This window comes from Gekko japonicus, unplaced genomic scaffold (assembly GCF_001447785.1).
Source record: "Gekko japonicus isolate JY-2015 unplaced genomic scaffold, Gekko_japonicus_V1.1 scaffold1469, whole genome shotgun sequence".
NCBI lineage: Eukaryota > Metazoa > Chordata > Lepidosauria > Squamata > Gekkonidae > Gekko > Gekko japonicus.
In genome coordinates this window covers 85,039-108,292 of record NW_015163133.1, presented here as the reverse complement: position 1 = coordinate 108,292, position 23,254 = coordinate 85,039, and the positions used below count along the sequence as shown (strand labels likewise).

At 45.0% G+C, this 23,254-nt stretch overlaps 1 protein-coding gene across 1 annotated transcript in view; it reads right to left on the bottom strand.

Annotated features, from left to right (window-relative positions):
• Nucleotides 1-23,254, bottom strand: part of RNF103 (ring finger protein 103) — a 60,052-nt gene that overhangs the window by 23,984 nt on the left and 12,814 nt on the right. Inside the window, exons 3-4 of the mRNA XM_015406945.1 lie at nt 15,449-15,564; nt 4,028-5,557 (exon numbers count right to left, since the gene is read on the bottom strand). Of these exons, the coding sequence (XP_015262431.1) occupies nt 4,028-5,557; nt 15,449-15,564 (1,646 nt within the window). The remainder of the gene's footprint in view (nt 1-4,027; nt 5,558-15,448; nt 15,565-23,254) is intronic.

Sequence of the window (23,254 nt, the reverse complement as noted above, 5' to 3'; positions counted from 1 at the left end):
AGCCGCTGCTTTTCTATGGGAGAGGCCCCCCCGCGGAAGGGGGGGGGGAGAAAGAGTGAGGAGGAGGAGGAGGAGAGACGCCGCCTCTGCTCGCCCCCCCCCGCCCAAGACTCCCTCCCCCCTCCTGAGAGAGAAGATAGGGGGGGGGGGGGGGAAGGTACAAGGCGGATCAACACGGATCCTCTAACCTTACGCGGCTTGACAAGATTCCGGTCCAATCTTCTTTTATTGCTGTCTGGTTCCCTATCTAGGAATATTTACATCAATTCGATGATATCCCAAAAGAAATTGATACTTTTCATCTCTGGTAACGTGTAAACAAATATTGCTTCTAAATATGTTTTGTATGTGTTTACTGTAACACCAACTATCCACTGAAGTTATAACTGTTATAAGCTGAAAGTCAACAATTGTATCCTGTATATATCATTGCATAAATCTATGTAGATATCTACTCACCCTTTATTGCATACTTCCAAAACAATACCATTTTACAATCTTTATGTACTTAATACACCAATGTGTTTATGTATGTTATACTGTTACGAAGGCAAAACCTAATAAAATATGTTGTAAAAAAAACAAAACAAAACACGGATCCTCATGGATTCATATGGGGTTTTTTTACACTGAAACGAAATGCAACCACCGCCCTGCTGTGCAGACCCTGCCTCTTAGACTATATAGGCAGCGCCCCCCCCCCTCCACGAGCCCGTGGCGCCACGACGGAACTGCAGGAAGCGGTGGTCCCGAAGCACGGGGGTCCTCAGGGATGCTTCCGTTGGGTCGCCCCAAACACACCCTCAAATCACAGGACACGCACGCCCACCACGGCCACCCCTCTTGCGCCACAGAAACCACGGGTCCACGCGGCGGCCTCGTGGTGACAGGCCCCATGCCGCCAAAACACGATTCTGAGGCAAGGGCCCTCATGGACGCCTGGGCTCCTTCCTCGTGCTGGGAGTCCCAGGGTTCCCTCTAAGCTGAGTCGGTGTGAGCCAGCTCACAGTTTTTCAGCCTCCGGCTCACACCTTTTTGTCTCAGCTCAGGAAGGAGGGCTCCAGAGCAAACTAATTTATGCAGCAGCAGCCAAATCTCCTGCTCACAACATTAATGCCCGTAGCCCACAAAGTGGAATTCTTGCTCACGAGACTCCACAGCTGAGAGGGAACATTGGCTGGGACACCCCAAACACACCATGAAATCCCGTATCATGTCCATGGCCACAGCCCTGCACCACAGAAACCACGGGTGCCACTGCTCTGTGGCAATACCAGGCTCAGGCAGGGGTCATGTCTTAGAAAAAGAGGTGCAGGAGCTCATTAGCACGACTCATTTGCATAGGCCACACCCCCTGACCTCACCTGAAGTGTATCAGAAGGCAGCACCCACCGCTCAGGCTCCACTGGACTGTTTTGGATGGCTGGCTAGTGTGTGTGGGGGGGAGGGGGAACGTGCAGATCTGTCCTGGCAGAGGAGGGAGAGCTTGTACCTGAACAAAACTTGGCCTTAAAGGTGCCACGGGACTGTTTTGGATGGGGGCCCCTCTGGAACTCACCTGGCTGCTTCTTGCTCCAACTGAGTGCTGCTGGGAGCAGGGGGTGGGGCTTGTTGCATGTGCCCGCCCCCTGGGCTCTTTACTGCCGGAGCTCCGCTCCTGTGCACTCCACTGCTGTCTTGAACAGAAATTATACCCTTCTAATCTCATTGACTTTAATGGCTTTAAGAGGGATGTGTCTGTGTTGGCAGACAAGCAATTATACTTATTTAGACAATTGCAATGCAGCACCTCCAGGCTCTTGTTTGAGGCAATTTGCACCATCACCATCAATATATAAGACAAAACAAGTCAGGGACATGAAAACAGTACAGTGATACCATAAAACAGACCTCATGCCAGAAGTCAAACATATAACAGCTACAAGAGAGCCAGTGTGCTGTAGGGGTTACAAGTGGTAGACTTTAATCTGGAGAACTGGGTTTGATTCTCCACGAAGTCTGCTGGGTGACCTTGGGCAAGTCACCATTCTCAGAACTCTCTCAGCCCCACCTACCTCACAAGGTGGCTGTAGTGGGGAAGAGGAAGGGAAAGGCGATTGTACACCACTTTGAGACTTCTTATGGTAAAATGGGGTATAAAAACCAACTCTTTTTCTTCTTCTACAAGGATGAAGTCCCTTAGTTAGAAGTTAGGTTTTTGGCATGACCCCATAAAGAGGAAGGGGCAAATGCACTGTCACTAGTTGCCACCCATTTCAGCTCTGAAGGCAGGGGCACAGAAAACAGGGCTTGGGAGGCTGGACAGTACAGAAGGAAATGGTTATTCAGGTGCCCTGACCTGAAGCCCTTTTGGGGCACGAAAGGATAAGAGCCAGCCCTTTGAATTGTGTCCAGAAACAAATGAGGAGCCAGTGCCAATCTTTCAGCATAGGGCTGTAAGACTTTTAGAGGTGGTCCTGCTACAGATGCTTTCTTATAGGACTAAAAATTGTTAGATCCAAGGCCTGGTTTGTGTCTGGATCACTCTCCTTCCCTCTCCAGAGGAGACACACTTGGCTGACCCTGCAATCTCCTGCAGGTTAGTCTCTGCCTGTTGTGCTGATGTAGTTGCTAGAGTCCTTGTTAAAACTGTAGTGTCAGACTGATATAACAAGCAGGGAACCCACAAGGCCTGGGAGGGGTCACGTAATTCCTCCCATATTCCCTTTCCCACACTATTTCCTCTTTTGCTCACCTTTAGCAGCTTCCTTCTCCCCACTCCTCTCACCTTTACCTGCCCTCTTGCCTTCAACTTTATTGACTTCATTTCTACCCCCACCTTTCTCCCCAGTGGGGACTCAAAACAGTTTACATCATTCTCCTCTCTGTAGTCCTCACAACAGTCCTGTGAGGTAGATTTGGCTGAGTGATTGGCCCAAGTTTAGTCAGCAAGCTTCCAAAGCAGAGTGGGGTCGCACTCTCCCCTAGAAAAAGTCCAGCCAAGTTGCTAAGGATATGTGGCAGCAAATTGCTCAGGTGAGTTGGGTGGTGGCTACTGCTGAGCCCAGGCGAGTTGTGTGGCATCAAGCCGTAGCCACTAGCGCTTCTGGGTGAGTTGTGCAAATTGCAGGTCACCTGGTGTTTGCTCCACTTCGTCTTCCCACCACGACAACGGGGAAGGGAGCAGAGGCCAAAACTGGGAGGCCAAAACAGCCCTTGAAAGGGCCCTCCCCCTACCGTTTACTGAGAGAAGCCAAGGTCTGGTGGCTAGCTACACTGCTGTGGTGGCCTGGTGTCTCTGGATTTAAGTACCCACAGGTGGACCCATACTGAGAATCAGGTGTATTGCTTCTCTGAGACACCGAAGTAGGCAGGATAGAAACAAATCCTGAAATTTAGCATATGATGCTAATAAATGACAATAAACAATGTACATGACACTTTATAGAGCAATGTCGGCAAGGCAGATGGGCTTGGATCCAAGAACCCACAAGCTATTCAAAGTTCCCTGAAGACAGAGTAGGATACAAATCACACAGCCATATCTTCTGAATAAACCACACTTTGAAAGCACAAAACTTTTACTGGAATGATTAATGTGAAAAATTGGTAGTCTTCTTTTAAAATAATTTATTTTCATAGATTTGTTTTTAAATGTATTCTCACAGACCATACATTATTCAACAGAAAGTGGGCTGAAGAGACCAAAAGGATAAACATTTAAAATAATCATCTTACATTAGAATTATTAGTTTATCTCCTGTTGAGCATTTGTTAGAATATATTTGAGGGGGGAAAAAAGCAAAAGCAAAACAACCCCAAATAATGCTAACTTTTGAACTTCAGAATGTTGAGAAGGAAAGTGTTTACCTGTACAATAAGTATTTATTGTTTCAACATACAAGGCAACCAAGTGAGTCAGTCATCAAGGTTAGTGTCGTTTATTTTCATTCACCATACTAACATTAAAACTAAAACTTCAAACCACGAGGTCTGTTTGACTAATATGTAAAAGGCAAGCAGGAAATGTGTGGGAAGGTCACACCGCTAAGATGGGTTGAGATTTGACAAAGCACGAGGATTTATGTATGGCTTCTTTTTCTTATAAGAGGCCCACCTACAAACTGGACAGCAATGCTGCCCGCCAACCAGCCACGTAACAATGCAGTTCTCATGAAACACATGGCCACATGGTAAGCCCATCAGCAGACATCTATTTTCAAAATTCTCTAGACATACAACACATTCTGTACAATGCAAAGTAGCAGCAGGCCAACCTGACCAATCAGGCTCTGTATCTTCCAAAGCCCTGCATGACCTGGCTTTGGCACGTGAACAGATCTTGGCACTGTGCAGAAGTACTCCTTCACAAGAAGGGTTTTGAAGGGTACTCTGCTCATCCTCAGATACCTTTGTGCTACCACTTGGTACATCTTTGCATTCACCGTCTGAATCACTTTCACTTTGAGAGATTTCCACCATTTCCTCTTCAGAATGGTCACCAAGGCATTTAAATCGCCACACGGGCAAGTTTTTAATGTAATCAGTTGGTATTAGTGGGTGAAGCCACAAAGCAGGGAAAGCCAAGTGCTCAAGGAACAGATCTGGGTCTTCATCCCAATCTGATTCAAAGGGAAAGTCCTGGAAAGACGCAATGGGGTGGAACAGGTAGCTAGTGTACCAGTCCCAAAGGCTCGAAAGCCACTCTAGGTTATTGGAATTTACTTCATCACTGTTATGGTGCCGTCTTTTTTTCTCAAAGTAATCTATTAATAAGCCATGGCCCAGGTAAGTGCTGAGGAACAAGGCGGGGTGTGACGAGTAGAATATCCAGTCAGCTCTCACCCAGGACGCCAATGCAGTCGTGTTAGAATACCTAAACAGTTTTAAACTACACTCGTAGACACCGTCTAAATAAGGTAACTGCAAAAAACCTAGGACTGGTAGCCAAGAAATAATTAAGAGTGAATTATAGGTCCCCAAAGTGCTTATGAGAACAACAAAGCGCTTTATGGTGGCACCTTGGGTGATAAATAGGTCCATCCAAGCCATTAGGTTAACTAAGACCAGACTTAAGACAAATAAATCATTAACTTCCGGTTGTAAAGAACGCAAAAAGGAGTCCATGGCATGCAGAGAAATGAATTCACCAGTATTATTCCCATAATGGTAAATGCCTTCTGGAGTTCTAAGGATGTAAGATGGCATCTTATAGATACCCATCTCTGCCATCTGACTCTTGTTGTCCCAATTTTCTACATTTACAAAAATAAACTCAACTCTCCCAGTAAACTTTACACTTAGTGCTGAGAAGAAGGCAGGAGGCTGGTCTAACTTCGCAAACAGGTATATTTTTACTCGATACTGGTCGCTTTTCTTCCATTCCTCTTTCAAGTGTTCTGATTTGAAGATGGTTTTGATCCGAGAAGCTGTGTGGGATGTTATCCATTTGAAAATATGCTCCGTCTCAATTCTATGTCCACCATACTCTTTAAGCATCACTTTTCCTTTGGATGTTGTAGTTTGTGGAACTGACATAATTAGTGTGGATCTTACCCAGCCTCTCCTCCTGCAGTATCTACAAAGAAAGCAATCAACGTTTTAGAATAAAAGTCTCATCATTTGTCTTACAGAACTTAAGAGTTCCATAATGCACAAACAACTCTTCCAAAAATGTAAATATGCAAGTGTTCGCTTTTCTGTTAATATGATCCATCTGCTGAATCTTTGTAGGTCTCCCAATAATCACACCAAAGTGCCCCCCATTATCCCCACGCAAAAAAGCACACAGCCTGCCCCCAAAGTATTTACTTTCTTTCAGTATTCATCTACATTTCCAATATTTTCAGATATCAAAAGGCATTTCTTTAAATCTTACAGTTCTACTTAACTGCCTACTAGTTTCAGTGGGATACAGAATGCACACCTTCACCAATCCCATACCATAACAAACATACCAAAAAGGAAAGGGTCAACATTCAGGTCTGCAGTCTTCTTAGGGGCAGCTCGTTCCCCAGTACGTCCCTATGGAATGCCCAGGTGCCATAGCACCCTGGGCAATGGTGAAGTATTTCATACACTTGTAAGAATGCTCTATCAAGGTGGAGGTTTCAGGGCTCAGTCCAGCCCTCGCTCAATCAGCTTCTCTGTTCCAGAAGACATCCCACTTGATCCGGCTGTCTTGCTTCTTAATTCAAGACATAGCATTGATGAAAACGAAGTAAAAAATACCGAACTAGCCGCCACATTAATAGCCACGGCACGGCTTTCTATTGCTGCCTCATGGGAAAATCCTGATCCTCCTTCTATTGCTCAATGGAGAAATAAATGTTGGGACCACTTTGTGATGGGCGAAGTAGCAGATAAATACGAGTCCCACACAAAAGGGCATGCGGGGTCCCATTCCAGATTCATTCGAAAATGGTGGCCTCTCATAACATATTTCACAGAAAACGATGTATTACCAGCACATACTGGCTATGCAGAATGGCTACATCTATGAGAATTTTTTATGGTCCGAGCACTCTCATAAAATACTGTTGAGGTTCTTCTAAGATATATCTGGATTTATTATATGTTACTATTATAGCAATCTTAGAATAACTGGAAAATCACAAGTAAGTGACACGGATATGGTCACAGGAAGATCCTGCTGACAAGTTAATAGGCGGCATTGTGATATATATGTATCTGCACTTACAGTTTGTATTAATGTTTATACAGCAATCTTGAGATATAATGGGTCTATTTATGTATACTTGACATCTTTTTATAAAATTAATTTAAAAAAATGGAATTATTTTTTCCCCCACCCCCCCCCCCCCCCCCCCGTCAGTGTGGCAGAGCGGTCAGAGTGTCAGACAAGGGCCTGGGAGACCCCAGTTCAAATCCTCATTCCGCCACAGAAGCTTGCTGGGTGACGTTAGGCCAGTAACTCTCTCAGCCTATCTGGAGAAGAGAGTGATATTGTTTTATTTTATGGTCCCTTTGTTTTCTCTCTCTTCACTGGGATCTCTGGAATCAGTCTGCCTTTGACCCTCTGCGATTCCTTCTTCACACACTGGAGGGACCTCACCAACGCCGACAGCTCTCACTACCACCTGATGGCACTCAGCTCTACCACTTTTGCCTTGAACTGTCTGGAATCTGAGGCCTCCTCTTACTGATCTGCTATTTCTGCTTCTCTTATTTCAGAACCATACCAAACTCAGCTTGTCTAATAGTGCAGTTATAAGAATTTAAGAGAAGCCAATGTTGGATCAAGCCAATGCCACATCGAGTCTAACACTCTTGTCACACAGTGACTAAAAAATCCCACATGCCATCAAGAGGTCCACCAGTGGGGCCCTCCCACTGCCTCCCCCAAGCACCAAGAATACAGAGCATCCCTTGTCCCAGACCAAGAGTCCCTATCCATACCTTGTGGCTAATAGCCACTGATGGACCTCTGCTCCATAGGTTTATCCAATTCCCTCTTGAAGCCGTCCATGCTTGTAGCCACCACCACCTCCTGTGGCAGTGAATTCCAAGTGTTAATCACTCTTTGGGTGAAGAAGGACTTCCTTTTATCCGTTCTAACCCGACTGCTCAGCAATTTCATTGAGTGCCCACAAGTTCTTGTATTGTGAGAAAGGGAGAAAAGTACTTCTTTCTTTACCTGCTCTATCCCGTGCATAATTCTTGTAAACCTCGATCATGTCACCCCTCAGTCGTCGTTTCTCCAAGTTAAAGAGTCCCAAATGCTTTAATCTTTCTTCATAGGGAAAGTGTTCCAACCCTTTATCATTCTAGTGGCCCTTTTCTGCACTTTTTCCAATGCTATAATAGCCTTTCTGAGGTGTGGTGACCAGAATTGCACACAGTACTCCAAATGAGGTTGCACCATTGATTTATACAGGGGTCGCGAAGAGTCGGGCTCGACTGTGCGACTGAACAACAACAATTATGATACTGGCTGATTTGTTTTCAGTTCCTTTCCTAATAACCCCCAGCATAGTGTTGGCCTTTTTTATTGCAGTCGCACACTGTCTCAACATTTTCAGTGAGTTATCTACTACGACTCCACGATCTCTCTCTTGGTCAGTCTTTGCCGGTTTGGACCCCACCAACATGTATTTATAGTTAGGATTTTTGGCTCCAATGTGCATCACTTTGCACTTGGCTACATGAACCCCATTTGCCACATTGATGCCCACTTGCCCATCCTCAACAGATCCCTTTGGAGTGCCTCACAATCCTCCCTGCTTTTCACCACCTTAAATGATTTCATGTCATCCGCAAATTTAGCCACTTCACTGCTTACTCCCAACTCCAAATCATCAATGAACAAGTTAAAAAGCATTGGACTGAGTACTGATCCCTGTGGTACCCCACTGCTTACCACCCTCCACTGTGAAAACTGCCCATTTATACTCACTCTATTTCCTATTAATTAGCCAGTTTTCGATCCACAAGAGGACTTTTCCTTTATCCCATGCCTATTGAGCTTATTTAGGAGCCTTTGATGAGGAACTTTATCAAAATCTTTCTGGAAGTCAAGGTAAACAAGATCTATTGGGTCCCCCTTGTCTTCATTTTTGTTCACTCCCTCAAAGAACACTAACAGGTTACTGAGGCAAGATCTTCCCTTACAGAACCCATGCTGAGTCTGCCTCAATAGTTTTTGTTCGGCAATGTGCCTGCTAATTCTCTCCTTAATAACTGTTTCCACCAACTTACCCAGTATCGACATCAAACTGACTGGCCTGTAATTTCCCAGATCTATTTTGCCAAAGTCTTTGCCAGCTCGTTGGTTCCTTCCGGTTTTGGGCTCTCAATTCCTTTTGCTTTCAAAAGTTTCTCCTTTTCCGGCCTCTTCCCCACCATGTTTCTCAGATTGTTTACTTTCGCAAACTTTTTGAAAGTCTCTGAATATGCGTTTAAACGCTCAAACACTCCTTGGTAGGTACTTCTTAACAGTTTTAACCGCTTATTCTTCCGCTCCCCCCCTCGCCTAATTCTCTATTGCGTAGTTAGGGTGGGGAGCTTTCTTTTCTCTTTAATCAACGCTTAAACGACTCACGTTCATAAGCAGTTCTCAGACCTCGTTTACTTTCGGTTTTAAACGCTCAATCTCCTGCGCTTGCCCCAGTTAGCGTTGTTTAGATCTACTCGGTCTCTCAGCACAGAGAACCGTCGGAACGGAGAGGCGCCTCAATTCCCCGGCATTCCGCCATCGAAGAGGCAACCTCTCAAAAGTTCCATGGCCAGAGTCCCTTCAACCGGGTCTCTGGGGGGGATGACGAACCTGCGCACCCCCTCCTTCGGCTGGAGTGCAGCTTCACCCCCGGGAGGTGAGTCTGCTCTAGCGCGCCACCATCACCAGAAGTCCCCTCGGGGGACGATTTTTGTGAGGATCTATGGTACAACGTTTTATTCCAGGCTTTAGGCCTGGTCTGTCGAGACACCTGAGAGACTCCAAGGTTCCTTGATGTCTTAATACTCTTATCCGGTGGGACTTATTCCTGATCTTTTGTCACCAATACCATATCCCCAATGGGCTCTTAGAGTAGTAGATAAATTGAAACTAATTGGATTAGATCCTGAACATTTGTTAGAAGGAGGCCTGCAGTATGCAAAGAACCTAATACACCAAATGCACAAAACGACTATGCAGCCCTGCCTTCCTATTATAAGAGATTAAAGATGGGACCAGGTTTAAATGCTGCATCTTACCTTGGGCTCATAAAAAACCCTAACTATAGATGGGCATTTACTAGAGCACGGCTCGATGTTTTACCCTCAGCAGTACTTTATGGTAGATATACCCGGACCCCCATGCATCAGAGAATTTGCTCCTGTTTGTTAGAACAGGTGGAGTCTGCCTACCATATAATACTACATTGTCCTTTGTATGATGAAGAGAGACAGCAGTTGCTGACACCCCCTGGCTCATTATCTTACATATGACGAGGATTGTTTGATGAAGTTTTTATTGGCCAATACTTATGATTCTGTCACACGCAATGCTAAATATTGTTACTTGGTAATCAAAAAGCGCAGAATGTATGAGCCATTAATGATGGAATTGACCGGTTTGGTATTTTAGTAATTAAGGCTGTAAGGATCCTATGTTGTAGATTCTGTGCTGTACTATTTTGGTCTATTTTGCTGGTCTTATGACTGTTCTTAATAAACTTACTTACTCTTATCCAGATCCTGTAAGACAGAGTCTGTCATGGAACTGAACAAGCCTTCACCCTCAAAGGGGAGGTCTTCCACAAAGGCCTTAGTATCTTCTTGCAGTGATGTAGAGCACAGCCACACGTGTCGTCGGAGAGCGACGGCAGATGCAAGTGTTTTAGCTGCTACACAGATATCATGTTTGGCTGAATTAAGCTGATGTTTGGCCAGAAGCATGCCTTCTTTCTGTATGCGTCCGGCTTGACAGTTGAGGTCCTCAGGGAGAGCTGCTATAAGCTCGGTTAACTGTTCCCAAAGGGCATATTAATACCTGCCCATACAGGCAGTGTAGTTGGAGGTTTTAATACCTAATGCTCCAGCAGAGTAAAATTTTCTTCCGAGGGAATCAAGCTTCTTTCCTTCCTTATCAGGACGGGAGGAATGGGTACGTCTGCCCTTAGAAGACGAGTTGACTACTACAAAATTTGGTTTGGGATGAGTAAATAAAAACTCAGCTCCTGCTTTTTGGACCTTGTACCCTGTTTCCCCGAAAATAAGACCTACCCCCAAAATAAGCCCTAGCAGGATTTCTATGCATGTGTGGTATAAGCCTTAGTGTGTCTTCTTGAGAAAAAATAAATATAAGACAGTGTCTTATTTTCGGGGAAACACGGTACATGTGGTCTATTCTGCAACTGGAAATAGGGGTGGAGGCCGGGTGGGTCCATGGGGCTTTGGTGGCTTGCAGCAAAACCGATGTCATGGGCAGGGCCACTGCCGTAGACGTGTCCATCTGGATGATATTGAAAACGGATTCGGTAACGGTAGGTAGGGGTTGCACCGTCGACAAAGCCAAAGTATTAGCCATACGCTTTATAAATTCCCCATAGGATCTGAGGTCCTCGGAGGGGGAGATCGGAAGATCCTCAGCCCCATTCTGCGGTGTAGAGGGGCCCAGAGGTTGTACTGGACCTTCATCCTCTGAGCGACCAGAAGAATCAGAAGAGCCCGAATGCTCTGAGGGGTCCAAAAACAGCACTGGGATTTCTGGTGTCGGTTGCATCAGTATCAGTTGCGTAGGTGTTCGAGCGGTCACAGACTTCTGCTGGTGCCACGTATCCATTGGTATCAACGGTTGTGGTAATTCCAGGGCCCTCGGGGGTTCTCAGTATCGAGACAGTCGAGACAACGCGGACTGTCGGTCCCAATCCATGGGCATATGCGGCAGGAGCCAGGGTAGGTTGACTGCCAGGGAGTAGGCTCCGTAGAGGTACTGCCATTGACGTTTATCCCAAGGGATCGGTGGTGGAGGGAACGGTCCCGATGGTTGGTCCCGATCATCGCTTGGAAAGTGTCGTGGAGAATGATGTACAGAAGCGATCGCCCCATGTGTCGATCGACGGCTCTTGACACTGGAAGATCTGGAGACCTGAGTCAAGTCCATAGCCTGCTCAGAATCTGTGAGCTGGATGGAGGCACAGCATAGGTGAGGATGATGCACCCTGTAGCTGGCCACGGCCTGATGAGTCAAGCAGGGGAGCTCCCAGAGCAGAAACCAGTTCTGATTGTCGACATGTGGTCGATGGAACCCTGCCAGGGGAGCTCTTCTTATGCTTTTTATGCTTGACGGCCCTGGAGTCCTTGCCCTCCCGGTGCTTTTTAGTGGGAGTATGGGCGTCGAACTGGGGTGTCGCTGACTAACGTTTCAGTGCCGACCGATCGATCTCAATGGTGGTCGGTGTCGGAGACATCGCGGTTGTCGAAGTAGACACCACAGTTGACATCGAATAATGACCAGACGTATCTTGAGACGATGCCATCGGTGAAAGGGCCTGTTCTAGTAGTGCGGTGTGTAGTCTAGCGGCTCTGTTCTTTCTTGTTTGGCACGAGAATTTAGAACAGTACGTGCAGGAATCCACTCGATGGGCTTCCCTGAGGCACAGGAGACAAAGGGAGTGTCCGTTGGGGGGACGGGGACGTAGGGAGTCTGCCAGGGCAGAGTACTCAGTCAAACTTTAATTAGTCCACAATATCTTTCCATATACTTGGAGAGAAGAAAGTTGGCCCGAGAGGCCGAGAAGAGAGAGAAAAGACAAAAAAAAAAACTACTGACCGAGGCGGAAAGGTTCCTAACAGCACAGCGGTCAGAAGAAAGCTGGTGGGATTGTTGTGCCCCTCCCATAGTCATGCGCACTGGAGCCCTGCACGTGATGGGGGAGCGGGCACAAAAAGTCCCTTTGCTTTCTATTCTACCGATTGGGGTCGGCACTATATCCCAGTGGTGTGATGCACAGAGACCACAAAGAAGATTATACAGTTTCTTTATCTATAAGAGCAAGCTGGCACAGTCTTAGCTTCAAGGTCGTCCCCTAGACTAGGGAGGTAGCTTGGGAAGAGTTACATCGTCTACAATAGAGCAGTTCACATACACTCAGCCATTCACCCCCCCTCAGGAATTTCCCTCCCCTTACAAATCAAGGTAAACTAGAGACAGAGTTTGACACTCCACATCTCACGCAAACTTTCCCCATTCCCAACCCAGCCAATCTCCTTCCTTTTCAGAGACCCAGTCAAGAACTACATATACAACTCACAACAATTTAGGACAGTATTTACAGATTGATCCTACATGCACTATGTCCCAAAGTTCATAACACCCCCATTTTTTAAATTGACAAAATGAGGACATAAGTAGATAGCCTTTCCATGAGGATATTTCTAAACAAGAAGCTGTGATAGTCTGGTAACAGCAAAATAGAACTAGAGTCCAGTAGCATCTTAAACACTAACAATTTTTTTTTCAGGCATAAGCTTTTAACGGTCGGATAAATGAAGCATTAATCCATTAGACAGATGCATTTATACTCAAAGTTGCAAACAGCAGCAAATTAGGGGTGGGGAAAATGTTACAAAGAAAGGCCTGTTTAGAACACCTTTCAGTAAAAAGACCACTCCCGTTCGAACAGTTGCCAAGTAGGATCTCATTCTTTATCTCAGCAGCTGGGAGTGGCCCCCAACCACTCTGCATGAAGTGATAATCCTTTTCATAGAATCATACAGTTGGAAGGGACCTCCAGGGTCATCTAGCCCAACCTCCTGCACAAGGCAGGAAATTCACAAATACCACCCCCCCCAAACTCGCAGTGACCACTGTTCCACGCCCAGAAGATGACAAAAAACCTCCAGGATCCCCAGCCAAATTGGCCTGGAGGAAAATTGCCAAAGTGGCAATCAGCATTTCCCTAGCCGTGTAAGAAAGGGCCACAAGAACTAAGCACTGAGGCAACCTGTGACGACCCCTTATATGGGGAGGACTGGTTTCCCTTTAAAAGTGTTCTTTATGTTTTGTTCTACTGGGTATATCTGGCTGCCACCAGGAAATTTTAAAGGATTTCCAAACCTTTATGCTTTTACTCTTGCTATTACTGGGTAGGTAGGTCGCGTTTAAGGCTCATGAGGGACTATGTGGTCCTGAGGAAGTATTTCTTTCAGAGCTGGTATACTTAAATAAAAGAAGATTTATTGAAATAATTCATAAATAAAAGGGTATAACAATGTAACCAGTAATGTGAATATTTTGAACAATTGCTTGGTGTCTCACACAAGATCTGCTCCCTTCCTGACAGGGATTTTTTAGGTAACTTTGTAACACTAACTCAAGGTCATATACGTTTCTTGTTTCTCTCCAGTCTGTCACTCAGACTTTCATATAACTTTTGTTCTCTTAAACTTTACTCTACTGTTTCCTATACAGTCAACTTTTCTGCTTTCTCTCTCCCTTTTTGGTGAACAACCGCAGCTGTTCCTTTTTTATCTGCCACAACACAGAACTGCTTGTCACTTTCCTTCATACACAGAACTTAACTCTTATATCACACACAATACTGCTTCTCTCACAGACCTCAGAATGAACTAACTTATCAACTGTCTTCATCAACTGTCAAACCTGTAACTGTCACTCCTGATAGACATACATATTCATCCACTCAGAATCACTTCCAAAACCCCTCCCCCCTCTGTCAATCACCAATCACACCACACTTGTCTCTTCAACCACTCTAGTCTATCACAGCCATGTAACCAAACTTTTAAAGAGACACACAAACATATAAAACAAGAAATCATTACACAACCCTTCCTGCCCTCCCTCTCATAATCTGCCTAAGTTCACACAATCAGCATTGCTGTCAGATGGCCATCTAGCCTCTGTTTGAAAACTTCCAAAGGAGAGCCCACCACCTCCCAAGGAAGCCTGTTCCACTGAGGAACCGCTCCAACTGTCAGGAAGTTCTTCCTAATGTTTAGCTGAAAACTCTTCTGGTTTAATTTCAACCCAGTGGTTCTGGTCCAACCTTCTGGGGCAACAGAAAACACCTCTGCACCATCCTCTACATGACAGCCCTTCAAGTACTTGAAGATGGTAATCATATCACCTCTCAGTCGTCTCCTCTCCAGGCTAAACATACCAAGCTCCTTCAACCTTTCCTCATGGGACTTGGTCTCCAGACCTCTCACCATCTTTGTTGCCCTCTTCTGGACAAATTCCAGCTTGTCTATATCCTTCATAAATTGTGGTGCCCAAAACTGAACACAATACTCTAGGTGAGATCTAACCAGAGCAGAGTAAAGTGGTACCATCGCTTTGTGTGATTTGGACATTATACTTTTGTTGATAGTCCAAAATGGCATTTGCCTTTTTAGCAACTGCATCACACTGCTGACTCCTGTTCAGTGTATGATCTACTAAGACCCCTAGATCCTTTTTGCACATATTACTGCCAAGACAAGTCTCCCTCAACCTATAATTATGCATTTGATTTTTCCTACCTAAATGCAGAACTTTATATTTATCCCTGTTGAAAGCCATTTAATTTTTTTAGCCCAGTTTTCCAGCCAGTCAGGATCACCCTGTAGCCTGAATCTGTCTTCTACTGTATTTGCTACCCCTCCCAATTTAGTTTCATCTGCAAATTTAATAAGCATTCCTTCTATCTCTTCATCCAAATAATTGATAAAGATGCCAAACAAAACAAGTCCCAGGACAGATCGCTTAGGCACTCCACTTGTCACTCCTCTCCAAGAAGATGAGGAACCATTCACATTTTGATTGGATATTATTTTTACCTGGCCTCTCTTTGTAACTTTCTGTTTGCTGCCACTTAAAATAAGCTACTTTCCCACTGGAAACACACACAACAAAGTAGTTACCTGTACATGCAGCAGTATTGGAAAAGAATATGTAAAACTCTATATAATATCTTCAAGATACAAATATTTATAATAAGTAAATAAAATTTCAAGAACATACCTTGGGTCACTGGAGCAGTTAAAAGTACCTGTACGTATACCAAATCTTGATACTTTCTTCACCATTTGTTCCCAATGGACTTTTCCCATAAGAGGCCTCCTGTCATTTGCTATAACCTGTTTATCAAAGAACAGTAAAACAAACTTAAGACTTTGAAGCACACATCATAGAAAAACAACTTCTACATGATTGATATTTTCATATACTATCTCCTCAGCTTAAATGTTACTAAAGTAGTCTATAATTAAGCTCACATTAAGTGTTGTGAGTTCTTGGAAACCAACCCAGAAACACCAAAGGAACTTTGGAACTGTGCCTAGTGGCCACAAAATGGATGGTTTTTCTCTAGTTTTTTATTCTAAATGTGTAGCGGTAAATGTTTTTCCATCCAAAGGTCAATATATGAATTGGCCTACCAATCGGCAGGCCAGCAACCATCTGGTTTTTCTCCTTAAAACAACTCATTCGGATATTGACCTTGTCAAGGTACAAAGATTGCCGGGCACCTTACGTTATGAGCGCTTTTTACTTTTTTTTCGCTCAAACCGAATACCAATTTATATGTATGGACATACTTCTAGTTATGTCAAATTCGGGATTAAGCTTCAAAGGCATTTTAAAAATTGTTTAATCCAAAAGTTAGTTCCTCAAGCCCTTTCTAGGGATAAGTGTGACACAAATCCAACTCCAATGGAGATAGCTGATCTCTTGAACTCCTCGTTGTTGCTTGACCAGCCAATATTACCAAATCTACCCCCTCCCATGAAGGAGACTGAGTTAAAGGTTCCAAAGGTCCCGGAGGCACCCCCCTGCAGGGAACAACAAGCTCCTCTTAGCTTTGAGCCTCTGCAGGGACTGATTACTGTAAATCTTCAGGGGTTGGGAGAAGAGATTGAAGCTAATCTCTTGTCTTTGTTTGGTTCCTTGCCACTGGTAGAACAGGGGGAATTGTTAAATCGCCTTCAAACTCTAGTAACCTCATTGAGGAAAATTAGTCAGACCTCCACCTCCAAGGCTTTGATTGAGGGCTGTAGTCCTGTCCCTGTTGACTCACCAATGTTGGTTCTTGATCCACCTTTGACGGCCTTTGATCTTGGGGACAGGTTTTCACCCCAAGCATAATCAACCTCCCCTAGAACCGACCGTTTTAATAAACAGAGGACCTGTTAATCTTAATTTATCCCCCCCTTCAAATCCTTCTAATGTGGAAGTCAAATCAAATGACTATCTCCAACTCAGTTTATGCCGTACCTTTTATTAAGACCAACCAAAATAATACACCATAACCATGCAAGCCTTCAATTTCTGCAGAACTCTTGGTCAGATTAGATGCTAGTTAGAAAGGAAGAGTGGGAGCTTTCTCAGGGGCATGATCTAAGCCTCAGAGGTTTTATCCCCATTTCCATTTTATGTTACATATAGTCCCTCTTTTTTACTGAGACTCAAGGCGAATTACACAATATAAATCAATGCAATACAAAAGATGGGACAGCCAGTCAGCAAGGGAAGAGGATTAGGGTTGCAGAAATCTGAAACAACCTGTATTCATCTGACATGATGCACAAATTGTGTTGTAGGATTATACATACAGCAACAGACAGTACATACTATACACAGTCGTCTCCTCCCTTTATTAAAGCGTCTTTCTGAAACATTTTTGTTACAATACAGCCTTATTGAAGGTGTGGGGAAAAGCCCTCTTGAATCATTCAGATTTGCATAGTTTGCACAATAGCAGGAGAGTTGGAGGCTTCCTGACCTCAGCAAGCAGGCCATTCCGCAAACTGGGGCCCAGGACAGAGAACGCACATGAGCGGACAGCTGATCTTGCCCATTGCTGGGTTTCTGAAGCAGAGAAATCCCCCAAAGGGTTCAGTGTTTGTTGAATTCAATTAGCAGTTAAATATATTTTTTCCAATATTAAAAAGTGCTGCCAATAGTGCTTTTAAGTGCTGTCATGTCTTTTATTAAATCCAAACAAAATAACATAACAGGGTGTGCGTTTGAATTCTGCAGAACAGAAGGTGGGGAGAAATCACTCAAGGCCCAGCTAGCCCGCATGGCGCAGTGGCTGGGAGTCCCAGGTTCAAATTTCTACTCTGCCATGATAGCTTGCTGAGTGACCGTGGGTCACTCATTCTCTCGCAGCCTCACCTACCTCACAATGTGGTTGTAAAGATAAAATGGATAAGGAAGAATAAGGGCAATCGACTTTGAGTCCCCTTTGGGGTGAAAAGTGGGGCATAAAACAAGCAAATAGAAAGCCATTTTGTTGTCGTGGTTAAGAGCGGCAGACTCTAATCTGGAGAACTGGGTTTGATTCCCCACTCGTCCACACCAAGCTAGCTGGGTGACCCTTGGGTCAGTGACAAGTTCTCTCAAAGCTGTTATTTGAAGAGCAGTTCTCGCAGAGCGATTTCAAATTTTGTGCTTTTCATTCTTCCTAAAATGCATTTATGTTTGAAAATTGGTGGGCGCCCTGGGGAGGGGGGTGCTAGAAGGTAGACTCGCCCATTGTGCAAAAAAACCCATCTGGGGAAGGGAGAGAAAGGCATTCTAAACATGCCTGGGTTCCCTGCCTGATCTTCTACAGGCGGCCCGCGGCGGCCCTTTGCAAGGGTGTGTGGCATATGCAAATGAGCTATGCAAATGAGCTCCTGCACCACTTTTTATGAATTACCCCTGATCATGCACCAGTGTGAGTTCACACTTGTTTTGTCCTGCAATCAGCTGCACCTCAAAACTCTGGATGAATACTACCATAAATGGCAGCTCATCCCAAGTCCAGGAAAAACAGAATGTTTCTGTTTCCATCTCAATAACAGACTTGCCAACTGTGAACTGATTGTTTCCTTTAATGGCAGGCGACTTGCACACTATCATACACCTAAGTACCTTGGCAATACCCTGGACAGGACCTTGAGCGGCAGCGGCAGCGGCAGCGGAAGGGGAAAAAGAGGGGGAGGAGGGGGAGGAAGAGGGGGAGGAAGAGGGGGAGGAAGAGGAGGAGGAGGAGGAGGAGGAAGAGGGGGAGGAAGAGGAGGAGGGAGAAGGAGGAGGAGATTGGATTTATACCCCGCCCTTCACTTGGAGTCTCAGAGCGGCTTACAAACTCCTTTCCCTTCCCCTCCCCACAACAGACACCCTGCGAGGTGGGTGGGGCTGAGAGAACTCCGACACAAACTGCTCTTTTCCAAGGACAGCTGTGACAGAGCTTGTGACTGACCCAAGGTCACATCAGCAGGTGCAAGTGGAGGAGTGGGGAATCAAACCCGGTTCTCCCAGATTAGAGTCCGTGCACTTAACCACTACACCAAACACCATCTTACCAACGTAGCAGTGAAAATATGCATGTGAAACAACATCCTCAAAAAATTAGTACAACTTGGGGTGCATCTGCTACAACACTTAGATGCTCAGCTTTGGGGTTGGTGTATAGTATTGCAAAATATAGTGTTTCAGTGTGGCTCCACAGCTCCTGCATCCACAAACTTCATGTCCAACTTAATACAACAATGAGAACAATCAGCGGATGTAATCAACCCACTCCGACCTATTGGCTACCGACGTTTTGTCACATTGCTCCCCCGCATCTCCAAAGACAGAATGCTCTTCTTCATGGATATAAAACAATCCTCGAAAACAGAGAGTTGCCTGTTCTAGAAAATGTGGCTGACATGGGTCTACTCAGACTAAGGTCCCAACGCCCAGCAACAAGGTCTGCACAAATCCTGCAATCACAAAATTTTGATCTAAGGAATGAATGGCCGCGAACATGGATGCAATCAGTTTCACACGATATCTATAACCTGATAAACATCAAGAGGCCCACAGAATTTGACTTATCATGTAAAGTATGGAAGACGGCTAACAGAATACAAACAGGTTTTGGCAGATGTGCAGATCTGTTGTTTAAATGGGGCAAAATACCAGGACTCAAATGCTATTGAGGTGCAGCCACCAAACTATTTTCACCTGCCACGGGAATGTGAGTACTGTACTTTCCAGGGAGATGTGACCGAGTTCTTTAAACTCTCCCCAGCTGCAACTGAGTGGATCAAAAAATTAGATATTAGTATTTACTGTGCTCATCCAATCCAGATCCATATCTATGATGGGGTTTTTGTGGGTTCCGCCCCCTTTCTTAAAGGCACAGCCCAAGATTTCTCCTGTAAATGCTTCTTTCAATCATTTAAAAACATTTTTATAAGTACCCGAGGGTACACTTTTATACTACAAAATCAAAACTTGTTTAAAGACTTAGACCAGAGGACATCTAAGTTTATATGGCAAGGGAAAAGGGCACTAATAAGATTGAAAATGCTACACGACTGTAAAAGAAAGAGGAGGGTTTGGAGTACCGAATTGGTTATTGTATTATAGAGCTACAGCAATAGTATGGATTAAAGAATGGATTACTTTAGAAGATAAGAGGCTTTTAAAAATTGAGGGCCATGATTTACTGCTAGGATGGAATGCTTTTCTGTGGTATGAAAAAGCAGGATCTCAAAAATATTTTAAGCAGCATTGGCAGAGAGCGGCATTATTAAAGGTTTGGGACCCTATACATAAAAACTTTTATACTAAAAGATCAAGACTGATTATACCTTTAGAGGCATTTACCTTACCTAATGTATATGTGGGAGAAGAATCGTTAAGATACCAGGACATTTTGGATCAAAAAGACAATCTGAAATTACCAGAACAATTATCATTTTTATTATAGCGATTCTTCCCATCATGGAAAGTTGCAGATTTTTCCATTTGTCCAAGTCTTGTTTAGATTTTTGTAGCAGTACTTTATAGTTGTCTTCATAGAGTGTACTACATTTATTTGTAACCGTAATTCCTAAATATTTAGCTTTTTTTACAATCTGACATCTTGTAATTTCTTGTAACTTTGCTTTTTGTTTGTCGTCCAAGTTCTTAGTTATAATTTTAGTTTTTTCTGTATTTATTTTGAAACCCGCCACAGCTCCATACTCTTCAATCTTGTCCTTCAGGACTCCTGCTGCTTCTATTGGGTTTTCAAGTATTAATGCCACATCATCTGCAAAGGCTAGTATTTTAAAGTGTTCTTTCTTCACTTGAAGTCCAGTTATTTTACTCTCTTTTCTGATGGCTTCATTCATAACTTCCAGTACCATAATAAACAAAAGTGGGGATAAAGGGCATCCTTGTCTCGTAACTTCCTCTACAGCTCCCTTACATAAGAGCTCCTGTAACTGGACCTGAACCTCTGGATAGGGGTTATCAATGGCAGTAAAACCAGGCTGGCAAAAGGGAAGGGTAGCAAACTCTAACCTATAGCACTTATGGAGAGCACCCAAATGTCCTAAACTGTAATTTGGCACCAAACATGAAGAAAATGGGTTAGCCTGTCCCTAAAATTAAAGCTAACCCCAGTGAGCAGGGGGGGCAGTCAGCACTCCGGTGGGCATTGCTGCCGCCGCTGCCGCCACTGCCCCCTCTGAGGGTTCTGTGGTGCAGACCTGGGCCTCAGAGCACCCTTTCTCTTTGGGGAAGGCAGAGACTGAAAAGGTCGTTGAGGATACACCAGCTGTTGGCACTGCCTCTGCCCTTTGTAAAACCACTGGAAAAACACTCCGCGACTTGGCAGTTTGGCAACTATTCCTCATCATGGAAAGGAACTCATCCGTGGTCTCGGGAGACCAGAGCAGTGCCCTCAAAAGGCAAATCTTCCGCCTTACACTGGGCCTGTGCTATTTCGGCTATATGCTTGCCTGTATTGATCTCTTGCTTAGAGAGGCGTATCATGGCCTCAGTTTGGTGGAGCTTAGCGAGGTTCTTGGTATCATCAGGCAACTTGTCCAAATACTGGGAGAGGCTCTCCCACAGGAATATCTGGTAACCCCCAGAGAAGGAACAGACCTGCTTTGACTCGCTCTGCCCACCCCTTCTTGGCACTGCCACCTCCTGGAGGGAATTACTTCTTCCTTTCGCTAGGGTAACTGGCTGCCACCACCGGTCCCTTGGGGGGGGGGGTTTCCTGCTAGGAGGGACGGGGCTCCTAGTTCCTCTTCTCAACCTGATGCCCCGCCTCTATGTCCTCCATTACCCAGTGTTCAGGGCCTGGATTGAGCCTCTGTCCTCTGTTAAACCCACGTGACCTTAATTTCTATAACAATTAGCCTCTATAGCTGAATCGTTGGTTCTTGTGTTTGGACTTCTTGTGTTTCTTGGCAGGTGGTTTGGAATGGGAGCAAACCTTGAACTGGTGCCCTGGTCTCAAGCATCTAAAGTCCATCTCCAGAATGACTAAAGAGGCTCTCTGACCGGGCTCAATGGAAGTAACCAAACTGAGGAAGGCCAGGAACGGGGCTCTCTGTTCAGTGCCAATGGGGGTGGAACTGTGACCGAAGGTCCCAAAGTTGAAACAGACTTGGGCGGGATTGAGGCAGAGGAAGCCCTTTCTCAGAGGGCCGCCTTTAATCTCGATGCTCTATCTGAGTGGGCTTTGGGCATAAAATGGTGGCAAATCTGACAGGTGCCCACATTGTGTGACTCCGTCAAGCAAAGAAGGCATTATGTCAGCAAGCTGCCAAATTATGTATTTGTAGTGATGTATGTTCTATGCACTCTGTACATGCTTTGTTCCTGTAGTTGTAATCTGTGTAATTCCCTCCTGCTGTGGGTATTGTTTTCATCTATTGCTTAGCAACCTAGACGCATGCCCAGAAGTAGAGCTTGTTAGTGAACCATGTAACACTCAAGGCCAAGCAGGTGGGTGATAAGGACAGAGGCAGCTTTTTGTTTTAATTAGCAGAGCCTGAGAAAAGCTTAGTAACGATAACGGGAGCGTTTGGGTTCCCAGCAAGTTGGCGCGCTGGATTTACAAGCGGGAAATAGAATCATTGGCTTAGCAGTAGTTTGAAATGCTTTTATATTACTTGCTACGTTCCTTCCATGTTATTCTAAACAGAAACCTCTCTAGTGATCCATCACTGCAATAAAGAAACCTTTTCTTCGAGAAGTGTCTACGTTGTTTTGATGGGACCTTGACACATAGCTCGTGAGCATCGCTATGGGTCATCTTTGGTGCTACATTTGGTGCATTTCTTAAAGGGTGCCTTGGTCACCATTTCCAGGACCACAAGCACAAAGATCTCCAGTTAGCTGGGGGGTTTTTTTAGCTTCCTCACTCCTCAGAAAAAAAAATGGAGAGAGGGGGAAAAGGGCTCTCAGAAGAGGAATAGCACAAATACCGTCGGTACGAAGAGTGGAGTATACAGAGCTAGTCAGAAGATGTCCTGTCCTCATGGCAACGAAAATGGTACTGAGGGAAGAGGGGTGCCCCACCCCAGAGCACGTGACTCGGATGGTGGGAATACCCAGGCATGTGCTGGGTCTGTATGGGTCGGAGCACCCCTTTAGGAGTTTTAAGTAGCTAGAAAAGAAAATGTCCGGGGCTTGCGTGTGCAAGCACAGTCCCAATGTGGGGCTGTACTAGAAGACAGGAGATGGAGTGCTATTTAACTTGCAGGCCATTAACAATACTAGAGATGACCAGCAGAACCAAGCATATATTTGCTAAAGGATTGCAGTAGAGGCTATAACATCAGCTAATAACGAGACCTGCATGTCAATATGGCACCTGCATTGGGCAGGAGGTTGGGCTACATGGTCTGTATGGCCCCTTCCAACTCTATGATTCTATACCTGATTTAAGTAGAAACATCAGATGCCCTTTAGAAAGTTGGGTATGGGGTTTTTTGTACACCTGAAACTGCTCTTGGTCCATCAAAGTCAGTAGACTGGTAGCAGCTCTCCAAGGTCTCAGACAGA